The 12,156-nt window shown below is 43.2% G+C and overlaps 1 protein-coding gene across 2 annotated transcripts in view; it reads left to right on the top strand.

The window, feature by feature from the left end:
- Positions 1–12,156, top strand: part of AK9 (adenylate kinase 9) — a 62,398-nt gene that overhangs the window by 24,958 nt on the left and 25,284 nt on the right. For both annotated transcript variants that reach the window (XM_088666005.1, XM_035109257.3), the window contains exons 18-25: positions 877–991; positions 1,363–1,418; positions 4,269–4,397; positions 5,141–5,218; positions 6,312–6,395; positions 7,115–7,321; positions 10,159–10,301; positions 11,627–11,839. In XM_088666005.1, coding sequence (XP_088522131.1) covers positions 877–991; positions 1,363–1,418; positions 4,269–4,397; positions 5,141–5,218; positions 6,312–6,395; positions 7,115–7,321; positions 10,159–10,301; positions 11,627–11,839 — 1,025 coding nt within the window. The remainder of the gene's footprint in view (positions 1–876; positions 992–1,362; positions 1,419–4,268; positions 4,398–5,140; positions 5,219–6,311; positions 6,396–7,114; positions 7,322–10,158; positions 10,302–11,626; positions 11,840–12,156) is intronic.

Below are 12,156 nucleotides of genomic sequence, written 5' to 3'. Positions count from 1 at the left end.
GAAGTGCCTACACACACTCCACACTTCTCTCCATGTTCATCCCAGGCAAGAAAGAGGCATTATAAAAGTTTAAGGAGACATTCCAACCAGGCAAAATTGCTCAAGGTGATATTTGGAAAGGGGTGAGACTTCCAGGGCCAATTGAAAAGGCCATTGCTGGAAACAGCAGGTGGGAAGAGCACTGTTGCATCATGTCCCGCTTGTGGGCTTCCACAGGCATCTGGCTGGCCACTTGGAAGAAGAGGATGCTGGACTAGATGCACCCTTGGCCTGATCCAGCAGGCTCTGCTTTTGTTTATGTAGATTCCCCAGCCCTGATGTAGCCAAACAATGTATGCTCTGGCAGGAAGCAGTTCCCCAAGGTCTCTAGCAGAGGTGTTTCTCAGTTCTGCTTGCCAAGTTCCTTTTAACTAGAGTTGCAGGAACTGAACCAGGGTTCTGTGCCCATAGCTGCCAAGTTTTCCCTTTTCTCACGAGGAAGCCTATTCAGCATAAGGGAATTTCCCTTAAAAAAGGGGATAACTTGGCAGCTATGTCTGTGCCCCATTACTTTTTTTTTAAATCACTGAGCAATCCCAAGTAGCTTGGGGAAAAACCACCTGCAAGCATCAATTAAGGTCTGATTTAGAAAAAGCTTATCTTTATTATTTTTTCCATTTTCTTGGCAGCTAAACTTCTTAACTTTTTGAAAAGGCGTTAATTGCTTACGGAGCATTAAAAGTAATCCACTAAAGAGAGAGAAGTTCATTCAGAAACAGACCTGTCCTAAACTGTACAATGATATGTCTATGATATATGAAATTTCTCTTTAATTTTTGAAACTATATGCAAATTCTAAGTCTTATTTCATAGCATCTTTTTTCTATTACATTGCAGGAAAGATATTGCTCACTAGAATGTACCAAGCAAATAAAGAAGAAGTTGATGCTAAAATTATAAAAAGGCTAACAGATGAAGCTTTAAAGAAGAAACAAGAGGAAGAAGATGCAAAGTAAAATATTTAAAAAACAAAACACCATTTGCCCTCTACATGAAGCTGCATTTGGGTTGTTTGAAAAGTTGCAAGTAGGCTGTTAAGCAGGACAGCCTACCAATAACAATTAATTTGGTTTGTTATGTATTAGTCCTGCTCCAGCCTCTTACCTAAGTAGCTGTGTTTTTAGCTTTTAACTTTGCAGTTCGTAATTGCTTTCAGTTTAAGTTGCTTTGGTACAATCTGTGAGAAAAGCAACTAGGAAATACTATTAATAAAATATTAGCATTTATTGGTTTGTACCCTGTTCCAGGAATATATTTAATGAAGAATGAGCTAGAGTTTTCAACCAGTTTCTCATAAATATCTGTACAATTTGCTAATTGCAGAAAAGAACTGCAGGAAATGCTGAAAATGCAAGCTGAAGAATTTGCCGAAGAGAGAGGTAAAAAAAATAATGCAATAGCAATATTTGGAATTGTTTCTGTGTGGAAGCTGATCCTGTGAATTTAAGCTCAACCACTGGACCCAATTCAGAATGCTGGTCATTAGATAGTAAGACAGCTAATCTCAGGCAGCAGATGCTCTGGTGCAATGGCAGCAACAGAAGTCTCCCCTTCCCCAGTGCCCCCCACATTCTCTGGAGCCCCCATATATTCACTTCCCTGTGTATGCTCACTACTTGGCTTGCTCTAAACTATCTTGCTGTCCTTGAGTGTAGTGGAGGATGCTTCTCTTATTGCTGGCATTGAGGAAAGAGGTAGCTGTCAATCTGGCAGGCTTCTGCATGTTGAATGGCTGGGCAAGGGGCATCTTGTCCTTTGCCTCAAGCAGCAAAATGTCCTAGGCAAGCCCTGGTGCTAGTTTTGATCCACAAAACCCTGTATGACTTAGGACCTTAGCTCCCAATATAATACCTCCTGCCATATGCATAAGCACTGCAAAAAGCAGTGCTTGAGAAGTGCTTGAGGATGCTGCTTCCTCTGAATGAGCATACCTGCACAAGAGTGAGCATCTTCACTCTTGCCCTTTTTTGTGGTGCTTGTGGATAAGAAATTCAAATCTCAACTTGTTATAAAGCACATGCCAAGATAGCCTTCATTTTGGACATAGTTCTGTGCAAATGCAGAATATATGAATGATTTTTCAGTCACCTAATGTATGTATTTATTTCTAAAGTTTAAATGCTTCCCTTTGACATTGGCATTGCTGAATATAAAAAAACCCTTTAAAATCTGTTGTTGTTTAGTTGTGTCTGACTCTTTGTGACCCCATGGATCGGAGCACGCCAGGCACTCCTGTCTCCACTGCCTCCCGCAGTTTGGTCAGACTCATGTTGGTGGCTTCGAGAACACTGTCCAACCATCTCGTCCTCTGTCGTCCCCTTCTCCTTGTGCCCTCAATCTTTCCCAACATCAGGGTCTTTTCCAGGGAGTCTTCTCTTCTCATGAGGTGGCCAAAGTATTGGAGCCTCAGCTTCAGGATCTGTCCTTCCAGTGAGCACTCAGGGCTGATTTCCTTAAGAATGGATAGGTTTGATCTTCTTGCAGTCCATGGGACTCTCAAGAGTCTCCTCCAGCACCAAAATTCAAAAGCATCAATTCTTCGGCGATCAGCTTTCTTTATGATCCAGCTCTCATTTCCATACATCACTACTGGGTTCTTTAATTCGGTATGCTATTTCTAAAAAACCAACAATTTTCATTTCAATATGCAGTATTAAACATATATGTTTAGAAATTAATGGAGTTGCCTTCTGAAAAGGCATTGGATTACCGGTATGTAAAAGAAAAGACTCCTGTTTGCAGAAGGGATTGATAGCCAGTGCAGATTCCTGCTAGAGGATGGAGCGGAGGAATTTGCTACGTTTGCCTTCTCTTTTTCCTCCAGCTCAGTGACTCGTGAACAAAGTTCTGAACTGAACCTTTAAAAAAATTATAGAAGCTGCTGAAATATTTCTGTGTGAGATAAAGTTAGCTTTTGGGTGGTGGTACTTGTTATCTTCCATTCAAACAGTTACTCATCAAGGAAAAAAGAATGCCATGCACAAATGCCTGTACTGAAGATGAGCCACAGTTCTTTGCCTGAGAAAAGCATGTTTTCCCCAAGCTACAATTTGATTTCCATAATCAGACACTGACTAATCAAACATCTCAGTCATGCTGACCTTTGCCTACTCCTGTCATGCTACTCCTGTTCAATATACTGTTGCAGATTGATTTCACCTGCATACACTCAGTTTTTATTCTCTCTCCCAAAGCAAGCATAATAAATTATATTGTTGTAGGCATTGAGTCTTAGGAATGTTGATTGAAACTTTTTAGTTGTGTTCTGTGACTAAGAGGGGCTTCATACATTACACAGTGACAAACGTTGCCACTAAGTACTTTTCAGGCCTCATAAGTAGTCAGACTTTTGAGTGTCAGACTCTGGGACCCTGGCAGGCTGTTCCAATGGGACAGATGCATGGTCTAACTGACACAAGCACTCTCCAGAGCAATAAATCATGAATCAAACGACTAGAGGCAGATGTATAGTTGAAACCAGGCAGAGTTCAAGATCCAAGAGAACGGCTGAAGATTAGGAGAACCAGGAGTAGGTAAGTAAACAAAGCTAGGGAGGGGCCAAAACACATTTGGTTTGGCTGTGAACTCTGTTGTATAGATGTTATCATCTGTTGCTGTTTTTATGCTTGTTAGATCTTATGCACTCTTCATGATGACAAGCTATATGAAGTTAAGGACTAAGCAGCGGGTAAAACAATAAATTTTGGGAACAGATAATTTTTTTAAAAGTCATTGGGATCAATTTAGAAATATCTTAAGAGTGGGCTTTATGTAGATCTTGGGTTGTGGGGGAGAATTCTATAGCTATGCATCCAGCACTAAAAAGCCTCTGTCCCTGATGACTTATCTAGGGAAATATCCCAAGTTCTGGACATGACTGACATCTCTTTGATATTGTGTAATTCAGAGTTGCTTTTAATCATAATCACTGGGATGTATGTAACCAGACCTTATTTGTAATTCTGCCTCCTGTGTGATTTCAAACATGCCTACCTATTAGAATGTACATCTAGTCTAAAAAGAAAATTGTTGCCTAGTGAATAATAATAATAATAATAATTTATATGCCACCCATCTGACTAGGTTGCCCCAGCCACTCTGGGCGGCTTCCAACAGATTAAAACACATGAAGAGTCCTTATATTGTTAATGATGCTATGGATTTCTATCCTTGAAGATTTAAAGTGGCTTTGTGAACATTAGGAAAGATGTGTTTTCTTGTGCCTACAGAATCCATGGACTTTATAGATCATCCATCTGCATCTGAATCACAGACCAAAATGCCACCAGTGACTGAATCAGGTCCAACAATACAACCTACTGGTTCTGACGAGACTAAAGAGAAAGAAAAATCTGGAGGTTGGTCTTCTGTACTATGTGTCTTGTCCTTTTTTATATTAAAAGAAACTCTGTGGCTCATTATTCCATGCCTTTGCTTGCACTTAATTTCTCTCAAATATCATTTATTAAATAATGAAATAATGTAAAGATGCCATTGTCAAAGATTTGCACACAATACCATTGATTTTTGCCTAACAAATACATTTGTCTTGTATTATCTTCCTTTTCCATTTTCCTTTGACCATATCTTCTCTAGTGTACCTGACTTCCTGTACCCTAGTTCAGATATTCAGGCTGCAAAAAAGCCAGGCCTTAGAATTGTACATAGCTGAGTCCTTAGCATTGTACACAGCCAGTACCACACAAATTATGTTTTGTGTGAGCCAGTAGATCTCATGGAAACTGTGTGCTTCCCCAAAGTTTTTAGTTCTAACATGAATTTGTGTGTAAGTGTGTCTCAGTTATGTAAAGAATCCCAGTTTACCCTGTTTCTCATATTTTAAGACATACCCATAAAATAAGCCATAGCAGGATTTTTAAGCATTCGAGGAATATAAGCCATACCCCGAAAATAAGACATAGTGATAGGTGCAGCAGCAATGCCAGCCGTGGCAGGAGGAGGAGGAAAAAAATAAGACATCCCTTGAAAATAAGCCATAGTGTGTTTTTTTGAGGAAAAAATAAATATAAGACATGTCTTATAATATGAGAAACACGGTATCTTTAATAGTGATTTTATTTTTTTATATATCCAATGACAGAATCATTAGAAACTAGGGGTCAACTTGATGAAGCACAAGCATCTCTGGATTCCAAAGAGCAACAGGAGAGCAAGACAGGTAGGAATTCACAATCAGACTTTTGTGCATACATTTTGCCACACAAATAAATAAAACAATAAAATGTTACTTATTTTTATTTATTTGGGTGGTGCCATTTATTTCACTTCCAACATAATTGGTGGAAATGTTGAAGTTCTTCATTGTAAACTTTGGGTTTGTCTGTGCACTGGAGTTAGTTTCTGCAACTACAAAGTTCAATTTTACATGACTTCACTCAGGAGAACAAACAAGAAGAGTCATACTTCCAAAGATTCCCCAGGTTATTCTGAGACAGCCAAGGACTTAAAAGATCTCAGCAGCTGTCTAACCACCTCTAGCCTCAAATCCAAAATCTGTCTTAAAGGGGAATTAATCACAACTGTTCCTTAGTTTTCTGTTGTTGGCGGCAAGACTACCAAGTGATCAGCCAGTAGATCTCATGGAAAGTGTGTGTATTGCTGCCCAAACTACTCCATAATCCCCAAACAAACATACATGCAAGAGTTACATTCAGAGCATTTCCTTCGTAGTGTGCATGTACTGTGTGAATAATGAACAATAAGAGCTGGATTTGATATGGTCCCTCTAAATTTAATTCAGTGGCTGTGTCTTTTCAGCCTGCCAACTGTGTTAGTGAGAAACACAAGCATATTAAATTACTAACAAAAATAAACCCTCTGTCAATAATATACATTTTGATGACACACCAGTATCGTACCCACATTTTAAATTCCTAAATTGCAGATAACTGTAGTAGGTAGCTTCCAAAGCATGCTTTTCAGCTCCTTCTCCTTCTTCGTCTCCCTCCACCCTGGACATCTTTAGACATGTCAACCTTTACCATTAGTCCTTCTCTTGCATATTGCAGCATTGTATCTCTGTAGTAACTCCCTTGATATTTTGAAATCTTTTTGAACCTTTCCTATAAAGTGCAAATGGGGATCCTGTGGTGCTCCGGAAGTAGTTTGAGTTCTAGCTCCTACCCAGCCAGCATGGTGAATGGTCATGGATGAGGGAAGTTGTAGTGCAGGAGCACCTGTAAGGCTACAGGTTAACCTTCTCTTCTATAAAGCATGCAGAAGGCATAATCACTTTCTGCTTGTTCTCACAGAATCAAAAGAATCAGCAGAACACACTGAAACTGAAGAAGAACCTCAGCTACCAGCACCACTGAAGAGTATTGCATCTGTACTAGGTTAGAGATCAAGTTTTCTTCCTCCCTCCCTTCTTCTCTCCTTCCTTTCTTTCCTTTTCTTAGCCATTCAATTATCTAGAGATCCTGTGTTGCATATTGTAATGACAATTATGCACTTGTCTTGCTTTCTCCACCATAAATCCAGTGTTGCACTTGAATTGACATACTATGTAATTAAATAACAGTATGCAAACATAAAAAGTAACTAAGCCTCTTTCCTTTTTGTCCTTTTTTTAGCAGTATATCCATGAAGAAACAATGCAATAACTTGGTCATGGTGATTCTCAGATAGTGGGGAAAATAAATTATTAAACTTATAGGGTGATATGCTACATAAATCATAATCATAGTGGATGCACTGGAGTTAATGGACTTAAGGCCATCAATTTCACTGTATCTACTGAGTTGAATATAACCAGCATGTTATGCTGAAAAGAACTATTGATTTGTTGAAAGCATGTGCTACAAAAAGCCAATGAGAAGGGAAAGCATTATTTGAAATTACCTTATGAGAAATGGGACCTGCAACAAAATGTTACACTGTGGAGTGTCCAGTTTAAGGTTCCAGAGAACCTGCTGGTACCTCTCTCCTGTGTGAGGGTGGTGCCATTTTGGCTACATAAGTGTTGGCCATTATGCATGAATATCAATATAGAGGGGGCAATATAAGTCATACAATGTCAAACTGTTATCTAAAATGCAGTTTGATTTTTTTTCAGGAGTCAGGCTACCTGAATATCCTGAGGATGCTTTCCCAGATGTAGTAGAAATGGAGCCATTGAAAAGTAAAATTATCCAATTTCTGCATGAATGGCAAAGAACAGAAGCAGCAATTTCAGAGTCACCTTTAGTTCAGGTTTCAGAATTGGAGATTGAAGGACAAACTCTGCAAATGCTTCTTGACCAAACTATTCAGTCTATGGAACGTAAGTAATTCTCCTAATTATTTTTTCTTCACATTATTTCTAGACCAGGAGATATTTGAAAGAAGAAACATTAAATAAATCAAGAACTCTAGAAGAGCAGTAGTGCTAGTTTTTTTAAAAAAATATATGAAAGGGCTTAACGGGATGCTTCTGTTATCCTATATAATAAAGTGCAAGTGTCTCTGTGTCCAGTCCCTGTGTCCCTATGTCCGCGCTACTGCGCATGTGCCCCATGGACACAGGGATTGGACACAGAGACTGGATGCACACAGCGCACTCTCCCCCCCCCCCGCCTACCGTTTACATGCGGCCGACAACCGGCGCGCCCGCCGGACAAGCGCCTCACTGCGGTTGCGCTAAAGCTCGAGGAGGAGGCTGCTTCCCCCTGCTCCCCCCCATGCCGCTTCCAGCCAAGCCAGGCCAGGGCGGGGAAGGAGCCTCTCCTCCCCGGCGTAGCGTCTCGGTGCCAGCTGAGGGAGGCGGGGCGCATCGGGGAAGCGAGGGTGGAGGCCGGCGGAGGTGAATGGGGGGAGGAAGGACGCCTTTGAGCAGCGCCTCCTTCTGTCCCTCCTTGGGTTGAGGCAGCGCGTCTGACTCAACAGGGGAGAGTGAAGGCGAAGGAAAGTTTCTCCCCAGCCTCTGGCGGTGCGGTGCCTGCCCTGCCTCTCTTCGCCACCCATGGGCCGGCGGGCAGCCAGGCAAGGCCACCCTGCCCTCCTCTCCTCTCGCTTGCCCTCGCTCGCTCACGACGCCAAAATACATGCAGCAGCAGCAACAGCAACAGCCAGTTCTGGGTGCTGAGCCGTGGCAGGAGGAGGCGGCAGCGACTTGCTGGGTCAGCGCCCGGCAGCGCCGCATGGAGAGTCCTGAGCCTCTGGGATGCAACAGTGCTCTGTAGCACTTTGCTACAGAGCACCTCCTCCTCCTGCCGTGGCTCAGCGCCTGGAACTGGCTGCTGCTGCTGCTGAAGCACCGACAAAGCACCCAGCAGCGCCGCGTGGAGCGCCCCGAGCCACGGCAGGAGGAGGAGGATTCAAAGTGCTACAGAGCACTGCTGCATCCCAGAGGCTCAGGACTCGCCGACCCGGCAAGCCGCCGCCGCCTCCTCCTCCTGCCGCGGCTCAGCACCCTCCCTGCGAACGCACAACTCTGAGGAGGCTTTACGCACCTCTTCCGGTGCAGGGACGGAGCGAGGAGTCAGAGGTGCAAGGGGGGGCAGGAGGGAGGAGGAGAGCACATGCCTGGCAGGATCAGGCCCTGAGTCCAGCCGGAGGCTGCAGAGCGCCCCCCCCCAACCGGGCAGGAAGGGGAAGGGGCTCAGCTTGGGGGCATGGCATATGCAGGAGGGCATAGGGGCAAACCCTGGCATCTCTGGGTCAGGCTAGCACAGACCCTGCCTGAGACCCTGGAGAGCTGCCCCCTTCAGTCCTATAGACGATGCTGAGCTCAAGGGGCACAATAAGGGGTCCAAGACGGCTGCTGCTTCGCGATGGAGGCTGCATGTAGTCGCCCACTGATCAGTGGCGTACTTGGGGCTTTTGCCGCCCCTCTCCCTGTCCCTCATCAGGGAGCCCCGTCCTCTTCCACGGTCCTCCCTCCGCTCCGACTGTCCTTCCCTCTTGCCTGCTTCTGCCTCCCTGCGGTGGCTGCAAGGGCGATGAGTTGGTTCAGGGGGCGGCAGCACAGGCACAAGCTCACGCTCTCCCACCGGCGGAGAGGGAAGGCGAGGCAGGGGGGAAAGGAAGAGCAGTGCAGCAGGGAGGTGCCCCTCTCACTCTGCAGCCCCGTGGCACCCTTTCCAGGCCACTACTCCTGCCCCCCTTTCCTCTGCCAGTGCCATTGATAAACCTATAAGCCACCACCATCACTGCATCTTTTCATTACCTCTACGAATGTCCTTGCGCTCTAGCACCCATTATTTTAACAGGCTTCAAGATACTAGTATCATCATAAAAAGTTGCTTTAGAGCTTGTAGAGCTTATGATCTACTTTCAAAGGTAGCAGAACATCTTGTGAGTGTCTGCTTGCCAGCCTGGCTGGGGCTGTGAAAACGAAGGGGTTATACAAGTTCCTACTCTTTATGCAACATGCTCTGCATGGAATCTACAACAATATGTAGGACCACAGGTTCCCAATCTCTGCCTAAAAGGGACTCTGAGCTTTAGAATTTTATGGTGCTTTTTTGGCAGGCCCTCTGGCAAGTGGAACTGGGTAATGTTCTCTGGATCTGATCTTACAGTGGTCTCTGGTGGACAACTGATGGACGAGAGCTTCTGGCTCTGAGGTTTCAACCTTCAGTGGATGATGACTCAGCCTGGGTCAGGAGTAGATAATACATTACTGCTATGGATAAAGTTGTTACATGTTCAATCAATTTTTAGTGAAAGAATATGTCATGATTTATCTCTGCTGTTGCGTGCTTTTATACTTGCATTTTAAAGAAAATAAATTAGAGTGTGATTATCTCTGGCAGATGGGATGCGGGTGGTGCTGTGGGTTAAACCACAGAGCCTAGGGCTTGCCAATCAGAAGGTCGGCAGTTCGAATCCCCGCAACAGAGTAAGCTCCCGTTGCTTGGTCCCTGCTCCTGCCAACCTAGCAGTTTGAAAGCACGTCAAAGTGCAAGTAGATAAATAGGTACCGCTCCGGCGGGAAGGTAAACGGCATTTCTGTGCGCTGCACTGGTTCGCCAGAAGGGGCTTAGTCATGCTGGCCATATAACCTGGAAGCTTTATGCCGGCTCCCTCAGCCAATAGAGCGAGATGAGCGCCGCAACCCCAGAGTCAGTCACAACTGGACCTAATGGTCAGGGGTCCCTTTACCTTTATCTCTGGCAGAACCTTTTAAGTACCATGGCTGGGAATTTGGTCCTGAAGATGACGATGAAGAACAAGAAGATTTGCAAGCTGAAGCAGAGGCACTGGCAGAGGAAGAGGAAGAGGAGGAAGAGGATGAAGATGAGGAAGAAGAAGAGGAAGAAGTAAGTAACAGACTGAATGTAAGATTATATTTAGCTATGATTTTAAACACACACACCCACCCCAAAATCACAGATTGAAGACTATGGTGCATTTCGTTCTCAGCCTCAATACATGTTTCATACTGTTTCATGTAACGGAGTACTGAGATTTGGGAGTTTTCTTCAGCATTATCTACGTGCTATGACACTATTGAAATGTGGATCGTATGTGCATAATGGACACATTCTAGAGAAGAGGGGTGTCTGACCAAGTCCATTGATCTTCTTGGGCACTTTAGGAATCAACAGTACATCCTGTGGCATGTCTAGTTATTGAACCATATTTAGGGGAAAGAACCAAAGGGTAAAACTAGTAAAGGTGGCTGCTTTCTGTCGTAGCACCAGCCAACTTAGGATGGATTTGAAATACTAAACTCGGGAATTAACATTTTGATGCAAAATTAGGTTTGTGTTCTCCAGCTTTGTGCTGAGTGCCCAATAGGAATTTTTGGAGAATTCCAATGAAAATGGCACCAGAAATTGCTGGTGATAGCTTATTTTTCCCATGTCTCAGATGGAAATCAAGCCAGCAGATATGATTGATATTGGCTGTTGTTGCTTTCAGTTCACAAATGATACCTAATAGATCGTGGGGTGAGTGGGGATCCCTTTTGTATGGCGTTTCCTTAGGAACGAAATGTATGGAATAAAATAACGTAATGACTACATAATTTACAAAATTAATTACATACGGTAAGTTACATAATTTTGCCACAGCAGTAGCAAGATGAAGAGAGTTTTTGGAGGAAGACTTAACTGCAGCAGAATAGAAACAGTGCTGCATACAACAAATACAGTGTAGAATGGGAAACAATGCCTTCTTACATTCCAAGTGCAGAATTCAGTCTGTCACACTATACAGGTTCCTTAGCACTGATCTGCATAACACTGAAATGCAGGACTGCTTTCACCATGTGTTCACATTTCACTGAAGTTAATACAACTTGGAAGTGTTACTACTACCTTTCTGCTCACAATCCAGTGAGAATTACGGTGAATGCTGCCACCAAGTAGAATCAGGTTTTTCTATGCTAATCTACTTTTGCAGAAAGCAAACAAAAACAAAACAGTTGTTGGGGCAACCTTGCAATTAGCTACTCAGACAGCATTTATCACCCATGGGGAGAAAGTTAGGCGTGATTGCCATACTTAGCTGAAATAACCTCTTGCTCATCCCCTCCTACCTTTGGATGCTTATAAGTACGCCAATAAGTAAGACTAATTTTTAAAGGATGTTTATCAAAGTTATGCTCAACACCTCATCAGAATTATTTTGCTGTTTTAAGGATGAAGAAAAAGCTGCTCAGAGGAAGAGACACATGGGAGATACAAAGCACTTTTGTCCAGTGATTCTAAAGGAAAACTTTATCCTTTACCCAGGACTTCCTGACAATGCAGCTAAATATCGAGAAAAACACTATTATTTTTCAACTCCAGAAAACAGAGATAAATTTTTGGAAAACCCAGAAGAATATGTGTCTCATAATGAGCCATTAAAAGTATGCAACATTTTCAGTTTCTTCCATATGTCTGTTATAGATAAGAGATTAATGAACCAAAGTCCCAGTCTCAGACCCTGTATTAACTCAATTATGAGAAACCTAAAGTATAGGAGGCACATTCCATGAAGCCACAATTGTGCTTCTAATGTTACAATTTCTAAAAACTTTGTTAAATGAGGATATGTTTATGGACTATCATTTTAACTAAGGGGGATTGAGCAGAATGAAGGAATGAAGGAAATGAAGAATGAAGAATGCTGAGTAACTGAAGTGAATGGGAATACATTTAGGCTACAATCCGATACCCAGTTATC

The sequence above is a fragment of the Zootoca vivipara genome, chromosome 3, assembly GCF_965207765.1.
Source record: "Zootoca vivipara chromosome 3, rZooViv2.hap1.1, whole genome shotgun sequence".
NCBI classification, from domain to species: domain Eukaryota; kingdom Metazoa; phylum Chordata; class Lepidosauria; order Squamata; family Lacertidae; genus Zootoca; species Zootoca vivipara.
Note: the sequence above shows the minus strand (reverse complement) of the source record. Positions and strands in the feature narration are given on the sequence as shown.